The sequence below is a fragment of the Pituophis catenifer genome, unplaced genomic scaffold (genome assembly GCF_029215685.1).
Source record: "Pituophis catenifer annectens isolate HBS135680 unplaced genomic scaffold, rPitCat1.0.hap2 SCAF_9, whole genome shotgun sequence".
Classification (NCBI taxonomy): domain Eukaryota; kingdom Metazoa; phylum Chordata; class Lepidosauria; order Squamata; family Colubridae; genus Pituophis; species Pituophis catenifer.
This window is the reverse complement of record NW_027256889.1, coordinates 793,367-816,428: the sequence shown is the minus strand read 5'-3', so window position 1 is coordinate 816,428 and position 23,062 is coordinate 793,367. Positions and strand designations below refer to the sequence as shown.

The 23,062-nt window shown below is 49.3% G+C and overlaps 1 protein-coding gene across 4 annotated transcripts in view; it reads right to left on the bottom strand.

Annotated features, from left to right (window-relative positions):
• Positions 1–23,062, bottom strand: part of PAK4 (p21 (RAC1) activated kinase 4) — a 39,647-nt gene that overhangs the window by 12,926 nt on the left and 3,659 nt on the right. For 3 of the 4 annotated variants that reach the window (XM_070950214.1, XM_070950217.1, XM_070950216.1), the window contains exons 1-2: positions 14,039–14,104; positions 829–1,052 (exon numbers count right to left, since the gene is read on the bottom strand). In XM_070950214.1, the coding sequence (XP_070806315.1) occupies positions 829–1,032 (204 nt within the window). In that variant the 5' untranslated portion in view covers positions 1,033–1,052; positions 14,039–14,104. Of the gene's footprint in view, positions 1–828; positions 1,053–14,038; positions 14,105–23,062 lie in introns of those variants that run through there. The other variant, XM_070950215.1, reaches the window with a different exon arrangement.

Genomic DNA, 23,062 nt, shown 5'->3' with positions numbered 1-23,062 from the left:
TGAAATTATACATTTGCTCCCGTTTGGATCCCAAAGCTCACTGGAACCTGGAAGTTGATAACCCTGCTGCTCACAGATGCGCCTGCCCCCCACCCCCCAATTATGCAGCCAGATCCTTGAGCAAGTGAGACCCATGCTCTGCCATGCCTTGCCAGGCTCTTTAGGTCCAGGTGGCAAAGAGGAGATCTCTAGGGGAGAACAGGGGGATGGGTACAGGTGACTTACAGCCATTCATGAGCTAAGCCTCATGACCGACTCTGAATAGCCACGGCCTGGGTCTCCGGGGCCAACTCAAGAGAGGGCACCCTGGCATGGCTGCTGTGCCAAGATCCGAATCTTGGCAGCTGGGCATGCCTCGCGCTTCCAGCGTCAGAGCTGCAGCCATGTGTGTTTTGAAAAGGTGCGGGCCCTGGAGAAGTGGACATTGGCTGCATGACAGACCATCTCTCACTGCTTGTGAGAGCTGAATGCGCACTCTCGGGAACTCCGCCTGAAGCAAAGTGGCAGTTCAGGAACAACCAGAGCTTCCTCTATGCTCTCTCAGTTCTCACATTACACTCCAAGAACTCAAGGTCTGTGACTCTGGTCCCTTCGGGTCTACGCTCCACACGAGACCGAGAGACCGAGGAAAGCTCATGAAGTCTCGGCCTTGAACAGATCGCAAATGCTGAAGGTCTCAGGAGATTCTCAGCCACCAAGGTGATGGTTCTCCCAAAGGTGCGCAACTGGACTTTCTCTGTTCTAAAACCCAACTTCTCTCCTCTAAGCACCGGCCTTCCATCTCTGCCGTCAGGGGCCACGTGAGAGCCCAACTCAGGTGCCACCCACCTTCTGAGAGCCGGGATGGACGGCCGTAATGTACACGGGGTCCACCAGTGGCTTTGGCCGCTTGGCCGACTCCTCGATGATGCCCTGCCATTGCCTGGGCAGCCCCGTGAACTTCTGCTCCTGCTGGTCGTAGCCCGTGTGGACCCGGTGTTCGAAGTTGGAGGGGGCCGAGATCTCGATGCGTTTCTTCTTTTTGGTGAACATGGTGATGTTGGCTAGCAGACCTGGAAGAAAGAGGGGGAGGGTTTTAAAAAAAAATCTTAATGGAGTAAACCCTTCTTGTAGATCAGCAGCTCCAGAGCTTAGCGTGGAAAAGCCTCCCACCCCACACCCTTGGTTCCCACAAGGAGGCACCCCCCCCAAAGGTTTGTGGCTTCATAGTGAGCATATCAGCAGCATGGGAGATCAATGCTCCCTTCCTGTCAGAGCGCCAGTCCCTCCTGTGCACCCTCCACCAAGAGGCCCCTGCTAGGCGGACAGGAGGAACACATGGACTTGCACAGGGTTCAGGTACAGGATCAATGGGAGGCAAATTCAAACCTCCGGAAGGCCCAGGAAGTGCACAGCTGAGCAGCCTTCCCTAATCCGGCCTGTGGGGTTTTGGTTCTCCCAAAAGTGCAGATTGCACCCTCAGCCTTGCCAGCTTCCTCTGGGTGGCTGGACTGAACTGGGAATGGATAACCGAAGCAGCCCAGATCAGGGAAGGCTGTCTTAAAAGAGGGAAGGCGAAGAAGGGCTACTGGCATGTTTCATGCTGTTGTGCTTCTTAGAAACACCTCCTGGCTGGAGGGGCTTCGGCTGCTGAACTTTTATGACCCTGTTTTCCCAGCTCAGCAACACCAGAGAAAGCCACACACACAGACATGCACACCGCCATCCATCCATCCATCCATCCATTCTCAGAGCACGTGAACTCTCCTCCTCCTCTGCCCCACAGCCCTGCCCACCTGGTCTTCTGGCCCCCAGATTCTGCCTTATTTACCCTGCTCCCCTGAGAAACCGTTTCCACCTGAATGGTCCATGCTCCAAACGGGACAAAGGAGAAAGAGTGGGGGGGGGAGTCTACTGGCTTCCTCCTCTCGGGGAGTCTTGAGTTGATCTCATCCAAATCCCAGCCCTGGTGATCCCAAAGGCGTTCCTGGGATCAGCTGCAGCCCAGAGACTCAGCACTCTGCGGCGTGCCTCACCAATCCGGTTGGACCGGTCCTTTCATCAGCAAAGCATCCCCCCCCTGTTCCGTTTGCCCAACTGGGCCAGCAGGCCTCCCTTGACCAAGACAGGGAAGGCAGTCAAGGCAAACTAGGCAGTGACACAGAAAAGAGCAGCAGTGAATCATGTCGCCATTTTTGTCAGTGCGGAGAAAGATTATGCAAAGATTTAGAAAATTAGGTTTCTCAGGAAGCGTAAAATTAGCATTAGAAAAAAAACCTGAACAGCAAAACACGTGGCTCCAAAGAGGGTTTCTGTAGTTCGTATAAAGTAGCACCAGGCTTGTTTATACCAGGAAACGATACAGAAGGAAGAAGCGAGAGTGAGAAATTGAGGAGTGCAAAAATATTTTGATTTTGGCAATGTCACTTCTCTCCAGTGTGATCTCCTTAACTGCTTTGGCTGCAGCTCCACGGCCCAGCTACGAGTGGAAGGGAAACCCAAAGGACTCTAGACTTCCAGCACTAATCAAAGAGGCTGTCAGGCATTATTGCCTTGGACGGTCTCTGTTCCTTTGCTCTGCAGGCAAGCAGCTCAGAAGCTCTTCATCTGGCAAATCAAATGCACGGCACGGAGACTCATGGACTCAGCAAGAGGTGAAACGTGTGTCATTTGACACAAACACACCTGCATTCCTAAAGGAAAATCTCTGCCAGGTCTAGAGGGCCACAAGGTACTGTAAGACCCTCCCCTTCTACAGGGCGTGGCCATTCCTTTGGCTGCAAAAAGCAAACCAGGGCACCCCAGACGGGTTGGGATCACAGCCGATCCTCTGCTGGCTGGGGAATTCTGGGAGCTGAAGTCCACAGGTAGTAAAGGGGCCTAAATAGTCTATATAGTGGAGTGGAGTCAGAAGAGACCAGAATAACAAAGTTGGAAGGGACCTTGGAGGACTTCTAGTTCAAGCCCCTGCTCCGTCCTTTCAGACAAATGGTTGTCCAGTCTCTTCTTATCCTGAATTATGAGTGTGCAAATCAAACGGACTTTATCTAAACCAGCCTGCTAAGAAATTCCACAGTTCTCTAAGGGGAATCCTGTTCCTACACTGCTCACCCTTAAAGCAGATAGAAGGAGGGGGGGCTAATGTTCCTCCCCCCCTCATTCTAGTAGTCCAGCAGGGCTTTGATTTCTGGTGGGTGGCAGGGCTGAGGCGAGTCTGCTCCAATTTCTCAGCCCAAAGGCGGAAGGGCCCCCCAGCACAAAAAGCTTCAACTCTTGACCTTCCCGGGAGATCAGTTTCGCAGCACAATTTATCCCAAAAGAAGCGACCAAGCAAAGCCCAACCAGGAACGAGCTGCATCGGTTGACATTTTCACTTCCAACCGCAACCTGACTTTCAGGCACAGATATAAATCAATTTATTTTATCACAACAGCCTGTGAAAAAGAGGAAGTTTTCTTGGGGAGCAAAACTGAAGGGTGGGGCGCCATCCCTGCAGCAGATTTGGGTCCTCTGCCAGAGCTTAGCTTAACTACAAAAGAAGATGAAAAGCCCTCCAAGGCAACGCAGAGCGTGACGCTTTCATGTGCCAAAATCCCTTCCGCCATTTCCCGAGGAAGCAGTCCTAAAAATCTGAAAGTCGAAAGTGCTGGAACTAAAGCTCCCATTTCAAAGGAAGAGAGGCAGGGACAGATCCATCAGAATCCACCGTCCTCCTGCTCTATTGCAATTCCTTGCTGAGTGGGCCAGGCTGAAAAGCAAACCGTTCTTCTCCGAGGGAGGGAGGGAGGGATGGTTCTTGGACGTGGGAAAGGAGGCCACCCCGTGAGAGCCCGCAGCCTCAGGGAGGGTCTTCCTTCCTTTTTCCGCATAAGTGGGCACAGGGACACCCAATTCCAGAAACAGATCCAGAATCTTCTTGCCCAGGCCTTTGGTTCAAGTCCACTTCTGGGTCGTGTGAATTTGTTTTCGTGGTTATCTAGCTGTTGCCTAGCTTTTGCCATCTTTTGTTCTTTGTTCCTGTGGTCCTGTGTGTTTTCCTCCGTGAAATGCCCAGCGTCACTGAGAACTGGGCAGTGAAAAAACCAGTTTAAAAAGCTGTGCTTTAAAGTTCAGTTCTTCAGAACAGAAGAATAGCAGTAGCACTTAGACTTCTATACCGCTTCACGGTGCTTTACAGCCCTCTCTAAGCAGTTTACACAGTCAGCCTATTGCCCCCAACCATCTGGGTCCTCAGCTTCTTGGATGACGCCCGGCTGCCTCTCGAAAAAGCACCTTTGGGGCCACCGTGACCTGGATGGCGGAGAATCTCCACAGACAGCTTGGACCACGGCTCCGTCTGAGGGAGGCCTCGGTGGTCTCCCCTGCTTCTCAGAAAGAGTCGTCCAGGGTGGCCCCCGCACGGCTCAGCCTTCCTCAACCGGCGAATGTGGGCACAGAGCGCCGGCTCAGCGCTGCTGCATTAACCGAACCTTGCGCCTGGCTGAGCAAAGTCTTCAGGCCTGTTACTGTCCGGGTTCTGCAGCTGGCCCAAAGCTCAAGAGCAAAATTCACGATGATCTGCAAGCTTTCAAGACGGCTTTCTGCTCAGCTGAAGTGCCACTTGATTAAAAGCTTGAAGCATTTCATTAGCAGCCCCATAATCCCAGGTGCCCTGGTGCTCTTGCTCTGTGGCTCCAGTGACCTCAGGAGGCAGAGCCAGGCGTCCTCCCCGCCTGACCTCCATCACTAGCCGCGTTTGGGAAATAATCAGAGCGCCATTAAGAGCGAGCATGCAACCCTCCGTATGAAGAGACAGGCTGTGGAGAGGCCTTCTGCCCATAAACTCTCCAGGCAACCCGAGAAGTACCGACCGTTTTACTACAACAGGGAGGAGGTGATTTTGGAAGAGGAGTAAGAAAATAGAAGGGTTTTTTTTGGCCAAAATGTTTTATGCAGGAATGAACCGACCGATGTGCCCGATCTGTGGTAGATTCACATTTGAGGACCCCAGGACCAAATCCAGCCCCACAGGATCATCAGAAGCTCACGTTCTTTGGCTGCTGACCTGTAGGGTAGAAGCAGAAATGGAGAGCCCTGAAATGCTCAACCCTGCAGACCTGATCTGCATAAAGGGAGAGGCTGACGGACATGCGTGCTGAGTTCCAGTGAATGAACATTCACCAGCGTCCAAGGCAAAGTCAGACTCCACATCTGGAAAACAGGATGCCCATTAAGAAACCAAGAGGCAAATAGGTTTACTCTGCCCAATGTCATCTGCTCTCATCAGACACGGAGGGAAGGAGCCATTTCAAGCTTCTCGAGTGCCTGAAACAAAACATCATCCGTGGACCTCAAATCCTGCCACGTTCCAAACCCAGTGAACTCAGATGCATCAGCTGCCCAGCAAGCACTTTTATCTACTTATTAAATTTATACACCGCTCGTCTCCATATCCAAAGCGACTCTGGGCGGCTTTTAGGATGAAGAACATCCGGAAGCAGAGCAGCTTTATCAAGAGCCCTTGCTTTGTTGCTAGTAATTGACCATTTATCTAGTCAAATGAAAAATGACAAGCCGCCCACGATCATGGCACCTGGGGCTTCCTGGATTGCTCAATGAAGGCGAGAGAAACCCCCTCCGGTTCTGCTCTGCGCTGGTCCAGAGACAAGCAGAGGCTCCCTCAAAACAGATGGGGAGCCAAGAAAAGTTTGCAAGTTGGGGCTGTTTTCCAGACAGCACCAACTTGATCCCCAAGGGCTGAGCTTGCATTTCTCGGGAGCCCTGCTTGCCTTCCAAGCTGTTCCGCCTTTTCCACGCCCTTCCCATCGCGCTTGCCAGACAGGGGAACAAAAGCCACGTCTCTAGGATTCGTACAAACTCAGCCGGAGAGCCGCTGCACAGACAGCCCTGTAACAAAACCATCTCCAGACTCACGTCTGCTTCTCTCTCCAAAGTTTGAGAGAAAATTGATCCGTGAGTGGATTCAGACAACAAGGCACACAAACATTAAAGTTGTGCTGGGACAAAGGAGCCCCACCTGCCCCTTCCGGGCCCTAGAAAACTGGCCAAAGCCCCTTCAGCACAGGCACAGAGCCCCACTGCCGATCTGCAGAGATCCAAAGACCAGCCATGAATCCCTCCCCCAGACAGGTCACGGCACTTGCTTGCGGCTCTGAAAGCAACCCCTGCCCCAACAAATGCCCCCCTCCCCTTTTTTTCTGGCTGTAATAACAATGGGAATGGTAAGCACCAAGTAAGTGAGGAAGAAGGTGCCCTCCTCCTCCAATCCCAGCCGAACAGGCTTCTCACACTCAATGCTCCCGAAAGGTGTGAAGACAGCAGACTTACACGCACACTCGTCCTCGGGAGACTTCATCGTGGCCTCGTGGCTGCCTTTGTCCACAGGCTGTGGCAGCTAAAAGGAAGCACCTCGGCCCATCCCCTGCTCTTTATGGCTTTTCGGCCCATCCTCTCTTTAATTAAACGCTCCCTCCCTCCCTCCCTCCCTTCTCCGCAGTCCATTGGCTGGGGAAGTTCTCCACACTTCTGGCTCTGAAGCACAAGCTCTTTGCCGGTTACTCCCAAAGGACCAAACGCTCCCAACACATTTGCTCCAACGACCAACTTTTCCAGACTTTCAACCACCAAGAATGCAATGGCAGCCCTCTTTCCAATTGTGTATTCTGCAGAGGGGGGGGGGGGGTGCGCGCTCGTGTGTAACCAGACATCCATCTCCTCCTCTCCCTCAGACATCCCTGCAACCTACTAGTGCAAAGGGATTCTGCCTTCCTGATGTGACCATCGTGGCCCACTGAATTGATATTCAGAGTTAATGTCGCATCTAAACTTTACCCCATAAAACATAACGCTCTTTACTGTGAAAAGCACAACAGTAAAAAAATGCGTACAAGCCTTGTTGGCAAATCTTACGATAATCCACAAAATGTTTGAGCATCATTGCACAACAGGGAGAGAAAATGTTTCCCCCCACCCTTGGGACGGCTGGGGCTGAATCTTCATTACTAATTTATTTATTCATTCATCCATCATATTTACATGGCTGTCAAACAATGCTGGCAATGAAGTGACTCTGGGCGGTTTTATTACAAATACTCCTATCCTCTTTATAACAAACCAGTGAATCTACTTCACTCCACAATTAAAAATCCATTTTATGAGCTGCAAGTTAGCGGACCCATGAATGCCCATGACCAAGGAAGAATTAAGCGTGGCACAGCAATGGGGATCTTGCTGGCCACTGTTATTAACCCTGGCATGCCGACAAAGCTTCTTAGATGATATGTGCACTCACAGCAAGCAGTACCTGATCACAAAAGTGTTAACCTGTTGTGTATAAAGGCAAAACCTCCTTTGGGATCAGATCAATTCCTGGTGACTTTTCAGAAATAACAGAATAACGGAGTTGGAAAGGACCCTGGAGGTCTTCTAGTCCAACTCCCTGCTCAGGCAGGAGGAGACCCTACACCACTTCAGACAGGTGGCTGTCCTTCAGTGATGGAGCATCCACAACTTCTGAAGGCCAGTTGTCCCACTGATTAATTGTTCTCACTATCAAGAAATTTCTCTTCAGTTCTAGGTTGCTTCTCTCCTTGGTAAAAATTTCTATCCATTGCCTTCAGGTGCTTTGGAAAACCCCCTCTTCTTTATGGTAGCCCCTCAAATACTGTAACACTGCTACCATGTCTCCGCTAGTCCTTCTTTTCATTAAAGTGATCATGCATGGACCACAGGAGTTCTACCCAGGTTGTCATAGCTCACACACCTGATCGCACACACCTCCTTGGCGTGTATACACTTTTATAGCCAGTATGGGAGAGTTTTCCACCATTTACCTGGCTCGCCTGTGGTAAGGGTGGGCTTTAGTGATATAAAAAGAACTGTTGCCCTTGAGTCCATTAGTCATTTCACATCGCCTGCACAGTATCGCTCATGCACATTAGCATGGCTGGCTGGGGAATTCTGGGAGTTGAAGTCCACGCATCTTAAAGTTGCCAAGGTTGAGAAATACTGAGCTAAACAGACTTGTACCAAAAAGAGAAAGGAAGCCTCCAGCCGTTCTTGTTACTGGAGAAATATGGAAAATATGAAAGAAAAAAACCAAGTCTACTTTTTCCCACCGTACTCATCACCGCAGTCTTTGGGATACATCAGAGAACCTTACGGCCATTCGTTCTACGGTGCTGTTCCTTGAAAAAAGCGACTATGTCTGAATTCCTATCCACTTGTTTCCCATGATTCTACGAAAGCACCGAATAGCAGGCAGACGCCACTGTAGTTCAGCAGCGAGGGGTGAAGGATTTGAGGTTGGAATAGCACTGGGGAAACAAAAGAAGGAGTCCTTCAGTACATGCCAGGGAGTGAATTCTCCCCAAACCTAGAACATTTCCAATATGTGTAATTTGAGTTTAAGAAAAAAAACATGACCGAATCTGAGCACTCGGATCCAAAGACAAAGGAAGCTACAGGCGAGATGTACAGGAGGTTCGAAACTTCAAGTCTAACCCACTGGAATTCAAAAACCTATGTAACCATGGCCAGAATCATTCAAGTTCCGTTATCCAACTCCAAATCAGAGCAGGTCAGAAAAAGATGGCTAAAATGTAAAGCGAAGCACAAGTGAATAAAGCATACTGCAGTGTTTCCCAACCTGGGCAGTTTGAAGATGTGTGGACTTCAACTCCCAGAATTCCCCAGCCAGCTATTCCATTTTTAAGGTATGCTGGCTGGGGAATTCTGGGGCTGAAGTCCACACATCTTCCAACTGCCCAGGTTGAGAAACGCTGGCATACCGTATAAGCAGGAAGGGAAAATATTGGCGGTTAAAGTGAGTGCTGAGCTGTCCAGCTCTAGTCAAGCATTGGGGGGGGGGTGATTTCCCCTGACTTAAACAACACGCCTTCTTTCACCCTCCGTGCGATGCTGCAATTTTTTCCACAGTCCAATTAAGCGTCCCTTACAACTCTGATCAGATTCATCCCTGCAGTGACACAGTTGGCGGCCCCAATTGTCTGTGTTTCCTTTCTTCATCCTCTGTGCCAAAGGTTGCAAGAATGGGGGGTTTCTTCTTCAGCAAAATTATTAAGAGTTCATAGTAAGGGGGAGAGAATTGACACACACACCCCTAAGCCCACATCCCATCAAATAAGAATTGCATACTTTACTTTCTTGAAACACTTTCTGAAAAAGGTTGAGTGCAAGATGGTGGGACAGAAAGAAGCGGAGCAGAACCATAACAATTCGGGACCAATGCCCCCCCCTGACTGAAGGGAAAGTTATTTATTTGTTTATTAAATTTATATGCCCTCCGTCTCACTATCCGGACCGAGTTGAGCCATCTGGGGAACTCGCATCCAACTGGTGTAGCTCAGTCCTGGAAGATCTACTGATGCTCTCTGTAAGCGGGACAAAATACCCTCACCCAACTGTGACTGCAGGGCCAAAAAGCAAACTATCCAACATTATAGTGTCAGCGACTGGACTGGAGACATTGCCGATTTTCTGGCTCTGACAAATGAAGCAAAAATTATATCTGTAATCTAGACGTACGTTTATAATATTTAGACTTTCTACTTCATGTTTTGTATCTTTACCTTTTTTATTGAAATGTGATGTGAATGTGCCTTATGACACAATAATAAATAGTCCTCACCTGTGCCCTTACTTGTTTTTCTATGGACTGAAGTATCTAGAGGTCACGCTGTATCTGCTGATCTCTGAGCAGGATGCAATCAAGGAAGCCAAAGAGTCAGGCAAGCAAAAAAGCTGATCCAGATCCAACCTCAGAAGAGAGCAGTTATGATCAAGCCCCAGATTCTCACTTGAAAGGATGCCAGTTAGGGTCAGCCTTGGAAGGAACAGCAAAGGCGGTGCTGCTTTGAGTAAGGGGATGCAGAGCAAAGCTCCCTGAGCAGACCTCAAGATCCGAAAACAGTTTCCTTAATTTTGGAATAATGCAGAGCAGGCTGCGGCCTTCGCACTTCAGTATGCCAATACTGAGTTCCTAATTCAAAAGACAACATTCTCCCTGTTGGCTGCCTGGGCGACAGGGATCAATTCATTTAAAATATGAATTTGTTTGGCTGGGGTATTTGACAAAAAGTGTTACTTTATGGCATAAATCAGGGGTGTCCAACCTTGGCAATTTTAGGACCTTTGGGCTTCAACTCCCAGAATTCCCCAACTATGCTCTTGGCATAAATCTTTTAGTTGTTTTTTTTATCTCGCCTTTAATACTTTTATAGATAACTCAAGGAAGCTAATGTACTACTTTGTCCTCCTATTTGCCCCATAGCAACCCCATCTCTGTGAAGGAGATGGGCAGTTCTTCAACATGTCAAATAACTAAATAAAACCCTGTGAGATGGGTTGGACTGAGAGGGGAGGATTGGCCCAAAGTCACCAGCTGGCTTTAATGCCTGAGGCAGGACTAGAAAGATTAGAACTTCCAGCCCCCTGATTTCTAGCTGGTGCCTACGAGACCAAAACCTCAATTTGGGGGCCTGCAGGGAAGAAAGAACCCTCTTTCCACCCTTCTCCTCCCAACAACGCAGAAAAGCAGGGACAAGATCAAACCAAAGTCCACAATCCTGAAGAGGTCTGGAAAGACCACCCCGGAGACTTGGATTTAATTAAAGCACTGGGATCTGTTTTCTGCCTTGTCCCTAACAGTGGGGAGGAACAGATATTTAATCCCCACAGATGAGAGACTGTGCAGCTCCTGGCAGATCCCCTTCTGCTCTGGGATGTCCCAGATCACCCCACCAGAAGGCAAGGCAAGGCAAGAAATAATGCATGGAAACTAATCAAAGAGAAAAGCAACCGGGAACTAAGGAGAAGCTTTCTGAAAATGACAACTATCAACAGCCACCTGTTTGAAATGGTACAGGGTCTCCTGCTTGAGCAGGGGGCTGGACTAGAAGACCTCCAAGGTCCCTTCCAGCTCTATTCTATTCTGAAATATTCTGAGATTTTTTAAGCAGGTGCGGAGGCCAGGGCTAGGAAACGTCTCCCTGGATCTCAAGAGGCTCCTTTTTAAGCCACAGCCAACCTCTTGCAAAGCCTATTTGTCTGCTAACTGCCCTTCCAGCCCTGGCTGGTGGCAGCCAGCAGCCTTTCCGCAGGTCAGACTCCCCTTATCTGCCTGCCTTGTTTGATTAGTCAGCCATAACCAACACTTTTTCACAAGCTTGGATAAACACGAGAGCTGAGCACGCCCACAGCCACCAAGCACACACCCAGCAGTTAAGATCTCACCACTGGCTGGAAGTATAACCAGATAAGTATAACCTTACCAGGAAAAAAGAAAAGAAAAGAAACCAAAATGGAATGAGCCAGAAGACTGACAAAACATGTTTGTTTCAAGAGCCGAGGGTGTGTGTGTGTGTGTGTGTGTGTGTGTGTGTGTGTGTGTGTGTGTGTGTAGGAAGTTGGAACTCTTGCCTATCAGAATGGGCAAATCATTAAGGCAAAGTCAAGAGACGAGGTGCATGAAAAGTAGTCTCACCAATTCCAACGCCACCCCTGCAGTGTTCAGCAAAGGATCTTCTTTCCTCCAGAGCAGGGCTCTCCACACTTGGCACTTTTAAGGCTGGTGGACTTCAATTCCCAGAATTTCCCAGCCAGCGGAGTCGAAGTCCACCAGCCTTAAAGGTGCCAAGTGTGGAGAGCCCTGCTCTGGAGGAGCTGGGTAGGACTACGATGTTGTTGGGAACAGAAATGGAAGAGCTTGGGGGTTGAGCAAAGCTTATTTGATGACCCTCCACACATGCTCCCCTACACAGAAGCCCTGCAACGTTCAAGAGACACCCCCTCTTTCATTTCTAGCCAAAATGTCCATCCTGCTGACCCAGCCTCAATTAAGCCGACGGATCTTCCTCCAAACTGCCATCTCCTCTCCGCTTCAGGCGCAGAAACCGGCACGTGGTTTGAACATCGATTCTGCCCCGAGCCAGAGAGTGCTGGGTCCTCCAGAAAACATTAAAGGGTCTCTCGAAGCAAAAAAGAGCCAGGGGCCTCTCAGAATGGAAATCCCATCTGGGGCCTCCTCTGGGGCAGTGCCCTATGCGCTCTGCTGTCCGGGGAGGGAGGGAGGGAGGGAGGGGAGAGGAGAGGAGAAGGCAAGGGAAGATTCAGCCCTCGCTAGGCAGGAAACAAACCTGCAAATTAAATATAAGTAACTGGGGCATAGAACAATCATTATCTTGCAAAGCCATTTTTACCTCACGAGCTTTGCAAAGCAATCCTAGCATGAAATTGAAGGATCTGCAGACTGCCTTGTTTTCTTTGGCTAAACCCGGGGGCTTTGCAGTTTTCCCGGGTAACCAGAGCCGGGCCTCGCTCTGCCCTCTGCCCTCACTCACCCAGGCACTGCCTCTTTCCCCCTCTTAGGTCTACAGCACATAACATACTACCTGCCCGGGTTTCTTACTTCCTCCTAATCCTCTCCTCAAAACTCACCCTACACTATTTCCCAACTATAACCAACCTACACATGCACACAAATGCATTCTTCTACAATCGCTTCCTGTGACTTCAACTTTAGCCGGCAAGCTTTTTGGAGGGGAAAGTCAGTCAAACTAAGGGCTTGCTGAGCACAGTCCCACCATACTCCATTTTGGAGGTTCCACTATGAAGGCATTCCAGCTGTTTCAAAAGCTTATTAGCTTCCAGAGAGATTTCCTCCGCTTCCAAAAAAAAAAAAAAAAAGGGCTGAATTTCAGAAACAAATTGGATTATTATGACAGGATCTTTAAGCTGCCGAGGAGTTATCTGTAATTGCTTTATAAGCTGCTTCACTGTGGAAGATCAGGTGTGATTTTTTTTTAAAGGAAATTCAGAACTCCAGGAACACGTCATCCGTTCAGTCAGTACAAATCATTCTAAACCTTAATGACAAGCGGGTTTTTAAAGATAGCGCATGAAAGCCCCACCGGCCCAGGTGGCACAAAACATAAGCGTAACAAATCGATTTAGATATCAAACTAAGTTCGAAAGAAAACAAACCACAGGGGGGCTTAGTGAAATGTGCAAGCCAGACCACTACTCGTCTTTACTCAGCTTGTCACCAGCCCTCAACTAATAGCTAATAACGAATAGGAACTAATGGCCACCCGGTGGCCTAGGCCAGGGGTCTCCAACCTTGGCAACTTTAAGCCTGGCGGACTTCAACTCCCAGAACTCCCAACTTTTCTGGCTGGGGAATTCTGGGAGTTGAAGTCCGCCAGGTTTAAAGTTGCCAAGGTTGGAGACCCCTGGCCTAGGAAATGTGTATTGATCAGATATCCTGAACTGAGGAGGAGGGAAGAAGCAGGATCTGGCCCTTCCTCCTTGGCCAGCTCTCCCTACTCTTGGTCAGCTTCTTTGTTTCTTACCCTTACATCCCCTTTCTCAAATTTTATCGTCACCATCTTGCACCCGTGATATATTGAGGAGAGTCTCGGTAGCCGCAGATACAGGCAGGGCTGCCTACCCACTTTCATCCTCCTGGCAGTTCAGCAAAGACAGAAGTTCTTGCTAAAAGGCTGGCACTGCCCGATGCCCACCCTGGGGCAGGGCAATGGGACTACGCTGGCACCCTGAGAGGCAACCTGTCCAAGGAAGCCGCGATTACATTTTAACTGTTGGTTCCTGCTCTTCTGGTCCCTCCTGTTTTTAGAACTCCACTTTCACGAGCGATTTTAAGAGGCCCAAAAAGATAAACCCCAGAAAAGAAGGAGCTGTTTTAAGAGTCTTTTGCCCCCAGAATATTCATCTCCAGAAAAGGGAGATGAATTCTACAGATGGTAGAGTTCAGATGACGTGATGTCTACACGGAGAGAAGGGCGAAAGAAGGGCGTGCCCGCTGCCTATGCCCCCAGTGCCTAAGGAAAGCCATGCTGTGCCTTCCAAGGGGCGGCAGCCCAGCCCAGCCCAGCCCAGGGTCCTCCTAGTGTTAAGCAGAAGGCTGGAGGCGGAAGTGGGGAGGGGGGAAAGAGAACCCGGGGCAAAGGGAAGCACCTCCCCCTACCAGGCTGCGTGGGGGAAGGGGAGCAACTGGGGGGGTGGGGATCCATTCACTCACCTCTTGCATCGCTGCACTTCCTGCAAAGCCAACTCCCTGGGGGCTGGGGAGGGGGGCACAGAAGGGCGAGGTGGGGGGAGAGAAGAGAAACCGGCCTGCTTCCCTGTTCCGCGTCAGCTGGCTTGGCTGAGCAACAGATCCGCAACCCAGGCAGGGACACTCCTTCCCTTCCTTGCAACCCTAAAGCCCGGCCCACGACGGACGGCCTGCTTGGCAAGGGGAAAGGAGAAGAGCGCCCCCAGTGGCCGTGGAGCACAGGCACACACAAAGAGGAGGGGAGCCACAGGTTGCCAGGTCTCTTTAAGGTCTTCTGACCTTCGTGCACAAGCACTTCAGACTGAATTTGTTCAGGCACAAAACGTCTGGGACCCAGATACCTTTTGGGGTATGGGGGGGGGAGAGTTCTCCACACACGCTCAAAGGTTCCTGTTCCTTGTGACAGAAGCCACCTTGCGTTAGAGCCGTTTCCTTTTCCCACCCGCTGTTATTTGCAAGAGAAAAGCTACCACCATTTCCTGTACACTGATTGCCCCCAACCAGTTTGCTTCCCACCATCCCAAGAAAACACACACACACACATAGATGGGAGATAGTTTTAAAGTCTCCCCCACACACACACACACACATGTACACAAACCCCACTCCTCGCCTGTGACGTAGTCTCGGATGAAACCAGGACTCTGGACTCTGCTTCCCCCGGAGTCTCGGTTTCACTTGGCCCCGCTTCCACTCCAGCGGCACAAAGAGCATTCAGCTACGTCGGAGGAGGCAGGGAAGGGAGTGGTGCGCAGTTCCCAGATTCAAGGATAACAGGGGGAAAAATTCCCCAGGCAGAGTTCAGAAAGGGGGAGCCTCATCCTTCTCCTTTCATCTTGACACAGACTTCCAGAAACGTGGATCTTCCTGACTTTCATCTAGAATATAATCTAATACACAATCGAAGTTTCAGAATGATCTCAGTTTCTGTTTTGGAGCAAGATGACAGGAGATTCCTGAAATATGACTAAAGAGAATAAGAAAGTATAATTATAAAAAAAACACTATTTTTTAAAAATTAAACTGTCTTATTCTAATTGTATTTAGATCGTGCTAAAGATAGAAGACAATGCATTATTATATGTGGAATCATCTTTAGCAAAACACATTTTAATATTTAATATTATTTTGGCAGCCTTTTCAGAATAGACACAATTCAATGGATTTCAGACTTAAAGGGAATAAGGAAAACTGTGCCAAAGCCTGATTTGGGGGGGGGGGACGACAGGGGGTCTCCCTATTTCTCCCACCCAAGGTTTGTTGTACATTCTCTTGTGCCAGCAGACAGTCAACTGCCAAAACAGTTTTGAAACTCTGCCCCTTCCCCAGGATGCTCCCTCCCTCTTAAGTGTGCAGTCTATCTGATTTCTTTGCAATTGTTTGGCAGGAAGTGCCTGTGATCCCGCAGAAGAGAAAAGGGTTAAAAAGACCGCGGGAGATTTCATCCATCAGCCAATGAGGTGGCAGCATTTGAAACCAAAAGGGCCAATGGGCAGCATCTGATGGTTACACATCAAAGAGAGGGGGGAGGGGTATTAGGGGAAGGAGGACTGGTGGCCAGATCCTGAAGATGGAGAGCAGGCAGCAAGTGGGCAAAAGCTGGACCCTCCCAAATGCCCAGGGGCTGCTTGGGCATCCCGGAAGGAAGGAATGCTAACTTAGGAATTGGGTGAGAAGCAAAATGCCTTCAAGGAAAAACCCAAGCAAGTCCAGTGGCCTTTTGAAAAAGCACCTCTGGGACAATCATGGCCTGGATGATGAAGAATCTCCGGAGACATTCAGCCTAAAATAGGCAATCCAGAGGCCCATGCCAATTTACCCTCTCCTGCTGCCCTCTGGCCTCTGCACAGGCAGCCCCAAAGGGCCTTTAAAAGAAGCCAGCCAACCAATCACTTCTGCCTAAGGTGACCCCAGCACACCAGGGCTCCATCACCAGAGATAACTGGCAACGCAGGGCGAGGATTCTTGTGCAAATCCAGGCTCTTTAAATTATGAGGTGAGATTAAATATATTGGGCTATGGTTTTTAGGAATCTTGTTCACTGCTGTCTGAAGTCTTAGTTCTCCAGCTGCAAAGGCAAAAAAACACCAGCGGTCCTGGCTGCCCTGCAAAACAGCAGAAGTGACCAAACATCTACAAAATATTTGCAAAGAGATCGCCCTTGTGGCGAGGTGGGCGGCAAATAAATGTAATAAAATAGATGAATAAAATCCTGGGAAATGATTAATTATAAGCTGTTGACTTCCCCGGCTTCTGTTGTGTGGCCAAGGAGATCCATCCGCTAACTCATAATTGCCCCCAAAGGAAGGAATGATGTCAGAAAAACTCCTGCCCATTGCCCTGTCTAAAAGGCCAACTCAGCTTTCTGGGGGATTCCAGGGTTCAGCCCACACCCCCCTCCAGCCTTTCCACACGGAAGGACGGTCGCCACAAGTGGCAATGCACAGCTGCTTAACTTCAGAGAAAGTGACAACAAAATTTAACTTTATTTCCATCGTGGTCTGAGGGATGGAAAAAGCACCTCACGATCACTAATATAATTTCTGAGGAAATGAGCACACGTAAATCCTAAATCAATAATGCAGATTATCAGAGAAAATAAACAGCATTAGGAATTGTAGCCATCAGGTCCCCTAAAGGAAAAGTACAGGCAATCCTTGATTTACAATCATAATTGTACCCAAAATTTCTGTTGCTAAGTGAGACAGTTGTTAAGTGAATTTTGCTCCATTTTATGGCCTTTCTTTCCAAGGTTGTTAATGGGAATCTGACTTCCCCACTGACTGTGTCAGGTGGCAAAAGGGGATCACATGACCTGGGACACTGCAACTCTCATAAATACGAGCCAGTGGCCAAGCATCCATATTTTGATGCTGGCTGGGGAATTCTGGGAGTTGAAGTCCACACATCTTCAGATGGCCAAGCTTGAGAAACTGTATTTTGGGAATAACTTTTACATCCAAGGAGGATCCAAGGTCAGGCAGACAAAAGAGTTCGCCTCTGTCTCCCCCCTGCAAATGGAAGTGCCATCCCCAATGGCAGCGAGGTCGAAGGGTTGAAGCAGCCGCAAAGCAGCTGAAAATTCCTCTTCACTTGCCGGTAATCCAGTGGCCTCCAAAAGGAATTTGGAGTAATGATGACGGTGATGCAATCTGGCAGCAGAGCTTACCGCTAGCATTAATTGTCTCTTGAAAAGTCTATCCGTATATTGGACCATGCGGGGGATGAAGGTCTACTTCTTCTGCCCGCCTCCCAGGGAAGATCCTGCCCCCCAAAAGATATTAGCCAGATCACTACGGGTTTCAAAGCGCTTAATATGATTGTGAAATGGAACCGGAGGTCTTTTCTCCAGCTTTGTGTCTGTAATGGCATTTCATCCATCACAGGAGCAAAGACACCTTACCTGACAATGAAGTCACTGCAAGGCCCAGAAAGAGATGGGCAGGGAATAAAGTTCAGAAAAATGTCCTTTTGCCCCCCGCATGTTATTCACAGACACAGCCCCCCCCCCAAAGATTAATGTACTTTCTAGCAATTTTCCTGCCTCCTTTGCTGTACAAGTATTGCTTCTAGTGGGCCAACCCGATTATAGTCAGTCAGACTCAACGGTTGTCAAGACGGAAACCTGCAAACCAGCAAGTTTGATTCTAACATAAGAATAATAATATGGAGTCAAGGAAACAGCTCCGAATTCAAGGTGTGGGTTTTCACAAGTTGTGTTGCAAATGTGCAGACATTGTTATTTGTGTATCCAACAACCACCTTGAGTCACCTTTTCCATGCTGGCTGAGGAATTCTGGGAGTTGGAGTCCACAAGTCTTAAAGTTGCTGAGTTTGGAGACCCTTCCTCTATTACAGTGATGGCTAACCTTTCGGCCATCGTGTGCCAAAAGCGGTGGGAGTGCAGGGGGTCGTGCGCATGCCCACCCCAGTAATTCAATGCGCCTCACACGCACGCGTGACACACACACACCCCGCACTCCCCCCACTTTTGGCACACAATGGCACAGTGGGCCCGGGAGGCCCATTTTTCGCCCGCCCCAGGCTCCAGAGTCTTTCTTGGAGCCTGGGGAGGGTGAAAAAAGCCTTCCCCACCCAACCCTCGGAGGCCGGAAACGGCCCATTCTAACCGTTTTGAAACATTTGCTGACCCTTCTCTGGAAAATCTCAGAATCCCTCCTGAAAAACCAACCTGCCAACAATTAATTTAAAATACAAGTGAAAGTGATATGACCAGGTAATCCTTTCCTTTCATTTCAGTCTTATCAAGGCATACACATAATTCTCCAAAGGCTCTTTGGGGGGGGGGGGGGCAGGTGCCCAGAGTTCACAAGAACTGTAAAGCCTGCTTACTTCATAGCTTTTTAAAGATTCTGTCCTCCTTAAGACCTTGGCTGAAATCCATTTTATATTTATCCTAGGAGAATTGTTTCCACACAATTTCCACTTTCCTCCATGTGTGCTTAATTGTATGCAGCCTCCTTCTAGCATCCCTGTTTTTAAGGAGCCTCTCTGTGACGTTAGCGAGCAGAGAGCAAAGCTTCACAGATCTTCCTAACCGCTTCACTCCTTATCACAAAGATACACTTGACAATCACACCTGCTCCTTGTATGAAGGATCACAACCCCTTCCAGATGGTGGTCTCCCTCCAACACGAAGGGGTTATCTGAGCTCCCCTCACTCACACCTCTGCTGGCATACCAGTGGTGGGTTGCTACTGGTTCGCACTGGATCAGGCAAACTGGTAGCGGCGGCAGTGAGAGGCTCGCTCACTCGCCCGCACGCTTCTGGGCATGCACAGAAGAGCCCCGCGTGCGCAAGCAAACCGGTAGCGACGAGATTTGGAACCCACCCCTGTGGCACACCCTGGCCTGACCTGGGGACAGCTGCCACTGCTAGAGATACACACTGCTTATAGAAATGAGCCGCGGCCAAATCCCTTGGGCAGCTTTGCTCCAAGCCCCCAGCTCAATCCGTCTTCACCTTCCTCCTTATCTGACCCAGAAAGTCAGCTCCACTAAACCTGCTGGGGGTCCCGAAGGATGAAGAAGCTCGGACCCCTCAGAAACAATAAGCAGCCACAGAAAGAATAACTGAGGAGGCTCTTCGGAGAAGGTGCAAATGGCACAAAGCGGAGACCCGGTGCACACTCGGGCACTTCTCACGTCCAGGGCCAGGCAGCCTCCTGGATTCAATTCTCCTTGCCCTTCACTTCCCCAGGAGGCCAAAACGGGCCATTAGCACACACACAGCCCACCAAAGCTACAAGAAACCATCTGCTCTGGGAGATGCAAGCAGGCCTGGTTAATGTGGCTGCAGGCAGTGCCTGGAGAAGATGGGCCCTGGAGAGACAGGGGATAAGGAAGGCATGCCAGGAATGCAGAGGGATCCAAGACACACAGCTCCCGTTCCCTCCCCCCGATTGGGAGCATGAAAGGCACAGTGAGTGAGACCCTTTAACGCTTCCAATACAATTCACCCCTTCATTTTGCAGAGCTTGTGCCTCGTAGCTCAGGGTTCGTCTTCCTCAGCCTCAGGGTCTCCATTCTGGAAACCAAACCAAACATTCCAATAGAAAAGAACAATTAAAGCGCTCGCCTCTGTATCGCATCCCAAGCTGCGAGTGGCATTCAGTCCATACCACAGCAGTAGAACAACCCGGGTTACGTGGTGCAGAAATAGATGTAAGACCAGTGGCCCATTTAGTCCAGCTCAGCTTCAACTGACCGACAGCAGCTGAGGTTTTAGTCAGCGGCCTCCTGACAACCTTCATTCTCTGCCCCCAAGGAGGACGCCGCAGTCTCCCCCAAAGCTGTTTCGGCGGAGATCCGACACGGGAGGTCCACAGAAATCGCCCGGTGCCCCCTTAAACCCAAATGAAAACAGGGACCCTTCAATGCAGCTCAACAGCAGGAAGGGCTCTCTGAAGCCCCCGAGGGTCCTCAGCAGACTCTTCATGCCCCTCAGAAGCTGCACCCAGGTGGGGCCTTTCAGCCCAGCCTCCCTGTGTTTTGGTGCAACCCTCCCAGCAGAGAGTAATCCTGTCAAAGGGCTGGTGGCAGCAGCAACACTGCTTTGCCAAATAATTACTCTGGTGGTAATTAAACCGCAAGCTAACTGAGCAAGACCCTTAATTACTTCTTTACATCATTACTAGAATTACAGAGTATTCTCTCCCCTAAACACACATGTGGGATGATAGGGTGGGTGGAAGAGAAGCAAAATGGGACGGAACTCGCCGCCTTGCTGCTAATTTCCATTAGCAGGGAGCAGAGCCATTACTTAAAATTGTTTAAGCAGGCTTTACTTTGTCCTAGGAGAAGCTCCCGCTGTTATTCATGAACTTTTCGCTCAGCAGCCATGGCACCAGGCCAGCTCCAACGGGCACCTGCACCTGGGAAGTGCCAGTTCGCTAGTTGCTCCCTGGTAAAGCAGGTGCGAAGAGGCTCAGGGCCCACCTTGCTGTCTGCTCATCCGCACTTCTCCCAAGGATGCAGCTTCCCTTCTTAAGCAGTTCACGGATTGTTCCCAACAGAGTTGGAGAATGATGGCCGTTTTATGACTTGTGGACTTCAACTCCCAGAATTCCTGAGCCAGCCAGTGAGGTTCCCAAACATTTTGTCCTCTGCTCCTTCCAGGCAAAGCAGAGGCCCAAAAGGTCACTCTGGCATGGCCCTGCCAACGTGCCTGACATGTGGGCAAAAAAAATCCAACATGCCACTCACCCCTGAATGGTATAACCAGGAGGCAGAGGCACAAGACTTCAGTCACACATCAGCTTACATTTGAACGTGATTGGCAGCTAGGATTTAATTTAATTTAATTTAATTTCGAATTTATATACCGCCCTTCTCCCTGAGGACTCAGGGCGGTGTACAGCCAAGATAAAAAAACATAGAATACAAATATTAAAACATTTAAAAATATATATAAAATTTGGCCCAAAAAATTAAAATCGCAGACTAATTAAAAGGATTTAAAAATTTTAAAAATTTCTTCTTAAGCCAACCCGGCTTGCTGAAAAAGATAGGTTTTCAGGGAACGACGGAAGGCATTGAGGTCCTGGATTCTTCTTATCTCCGTGGGCAACTGATTCCAGAGGGTGGGAGCCCCCACAGAGAAAGCCCTCCCCCTGGGGGCCACCAGCCTACATTGTTTGGCTGATGGCACCCTGAGGAGGCCCTCTCTGTGGGAGCGCACGGGTCGATGGGAGGTCATCGGTAGCAGCAGGCGGTCTCGGAGATAGCTAGGCCCTATGCCATGGAGCGCTTTAAAGGTGATAACCAACACCTTGAAGCGCACCCGGAAGACCACCGGGAGCCAGTGCAGCTCGCGCAGGAGTGGTGTTACATGGGAGCGCCATGTTGCTCCCATCATTACCCGCGCTGCTGCATTCTGGACCAGCTGGAGCCTCCGGGTGCTCTTCAAGGGGAGCCCCATGTAGAGAGCGTTACAGTAGTCAAGGCGAGAGGTGACGAGGGCGTGAGTGACTGTGCACAGGGAATCCCGATCAAGAAAGGGCCGCAACTGGCGAATCAGGCGAACCTGATAAAAGGTCCCCCTGGTAACAGCCGTCAGATGTTCCTCCAAAGACAGCTGCCTATCCAGGAGGACTCCCAGATTGCGAGCCCTTTCAGTGGGGGCCAAAGACTCGCCCCCAATAGTCAGTGATGGAGTCAACTGACTATATCGGGATGCCGGGAGCCACAGCCACTCAGTCTTGGAAGGGTTGAGCCTGAGCCTGTTCCTCCCCATCCAGATCCGCACAGCCTCCAGGCACTGGGACATCACTTCAAGGGCATCGTTGGGGTGGCCTGGGGTGGAGATGTACAGCTGGGTGTCATCAGCGTACTGGTGGTATCTCACCCCAAAGCCACGGATGATCTCGCCCAGTGGCTTCACATAAATGTTGAACAGAAGGATTCCTTACCAGAACTTTTTTTTTTTTTTTTTACAAAAAAGTTCTTTTTTTGAACTGGTGTTTCAAGAGGGAAGCCCAGTATTTTAAATGCAAGAAAAATTCTAGCAGCATTATCCCAAGCCTGCAGCATTTAGAACAAAATACCTTTTCCTTATGCCGGAGGCTTAGTTCCAATATATATCATTACAGTTATATAGAAGGAGCAGATACAGCAGGCAATTTTATTCCTTCTTCCATGCTCTGCATATGCTCAAATTTAGAACAGTGAAAAAAAGAAAGTAACTCTCCATTCAGGCTTAAAATACCTTCTGTTTCTTTCTCCCACTCTGGCTTTAACATTTTTTCATAGGAGGGAGAAAAGTCAAGGCCCTTTGGAAAGGTTTGAAAAAATTGGCACAGACACTACAGCGTCTCATTTCTCTTTCCGCTCGTTTTCTGAAATCTATCGTGTGGATTTTTCCTCAATAAACTGAGCTCTTATTCCACTTCTATGGGTAACAGCAGAACCTGCGAGAACAGGAAGGGGCTGGATGAAGTTTCACAATTGAAGAATTAGAGGGCAGCAAGCAGAAAAAACTCCCCTACCTGGAACGCCTCCAGGTGGATTAGAATAGATCACCATTCCTGTAATCTTTTAGCCAGCAGTCAGGGGATCAGCAGAGCTGAAGTTAAATCTACCTCAATTTCTGTTCCATTAAATGCTCCTTCTTGGATCAGCCTATATGATCCCTTTTTACAGATCCCTGCAGTCAAATTTGTTCAATCCAGAATGCCAATCACTGCACCCAACCTATTACTGTCATACATGTGGAAATAACACAGAGTGTATCTCAAAACACACCCAAGTGCAAAAATGGTCCTGTCTCCTCTAATTTAACAAAAATAAAGCTGATGGCAATCTATAATTTCTGCTATTTGCCCCTGCTTTTATGTACACCTGTACACTATTTTTAAAGCCTATATATCAGAAAGAGTCAGAGTCCTAAGTTTTTGATTTAGATAATTTGACTATTATAAAATAAACAGGAGTGGTGGATTCATTTAAACAGAACAGAGCAGTGTTTCT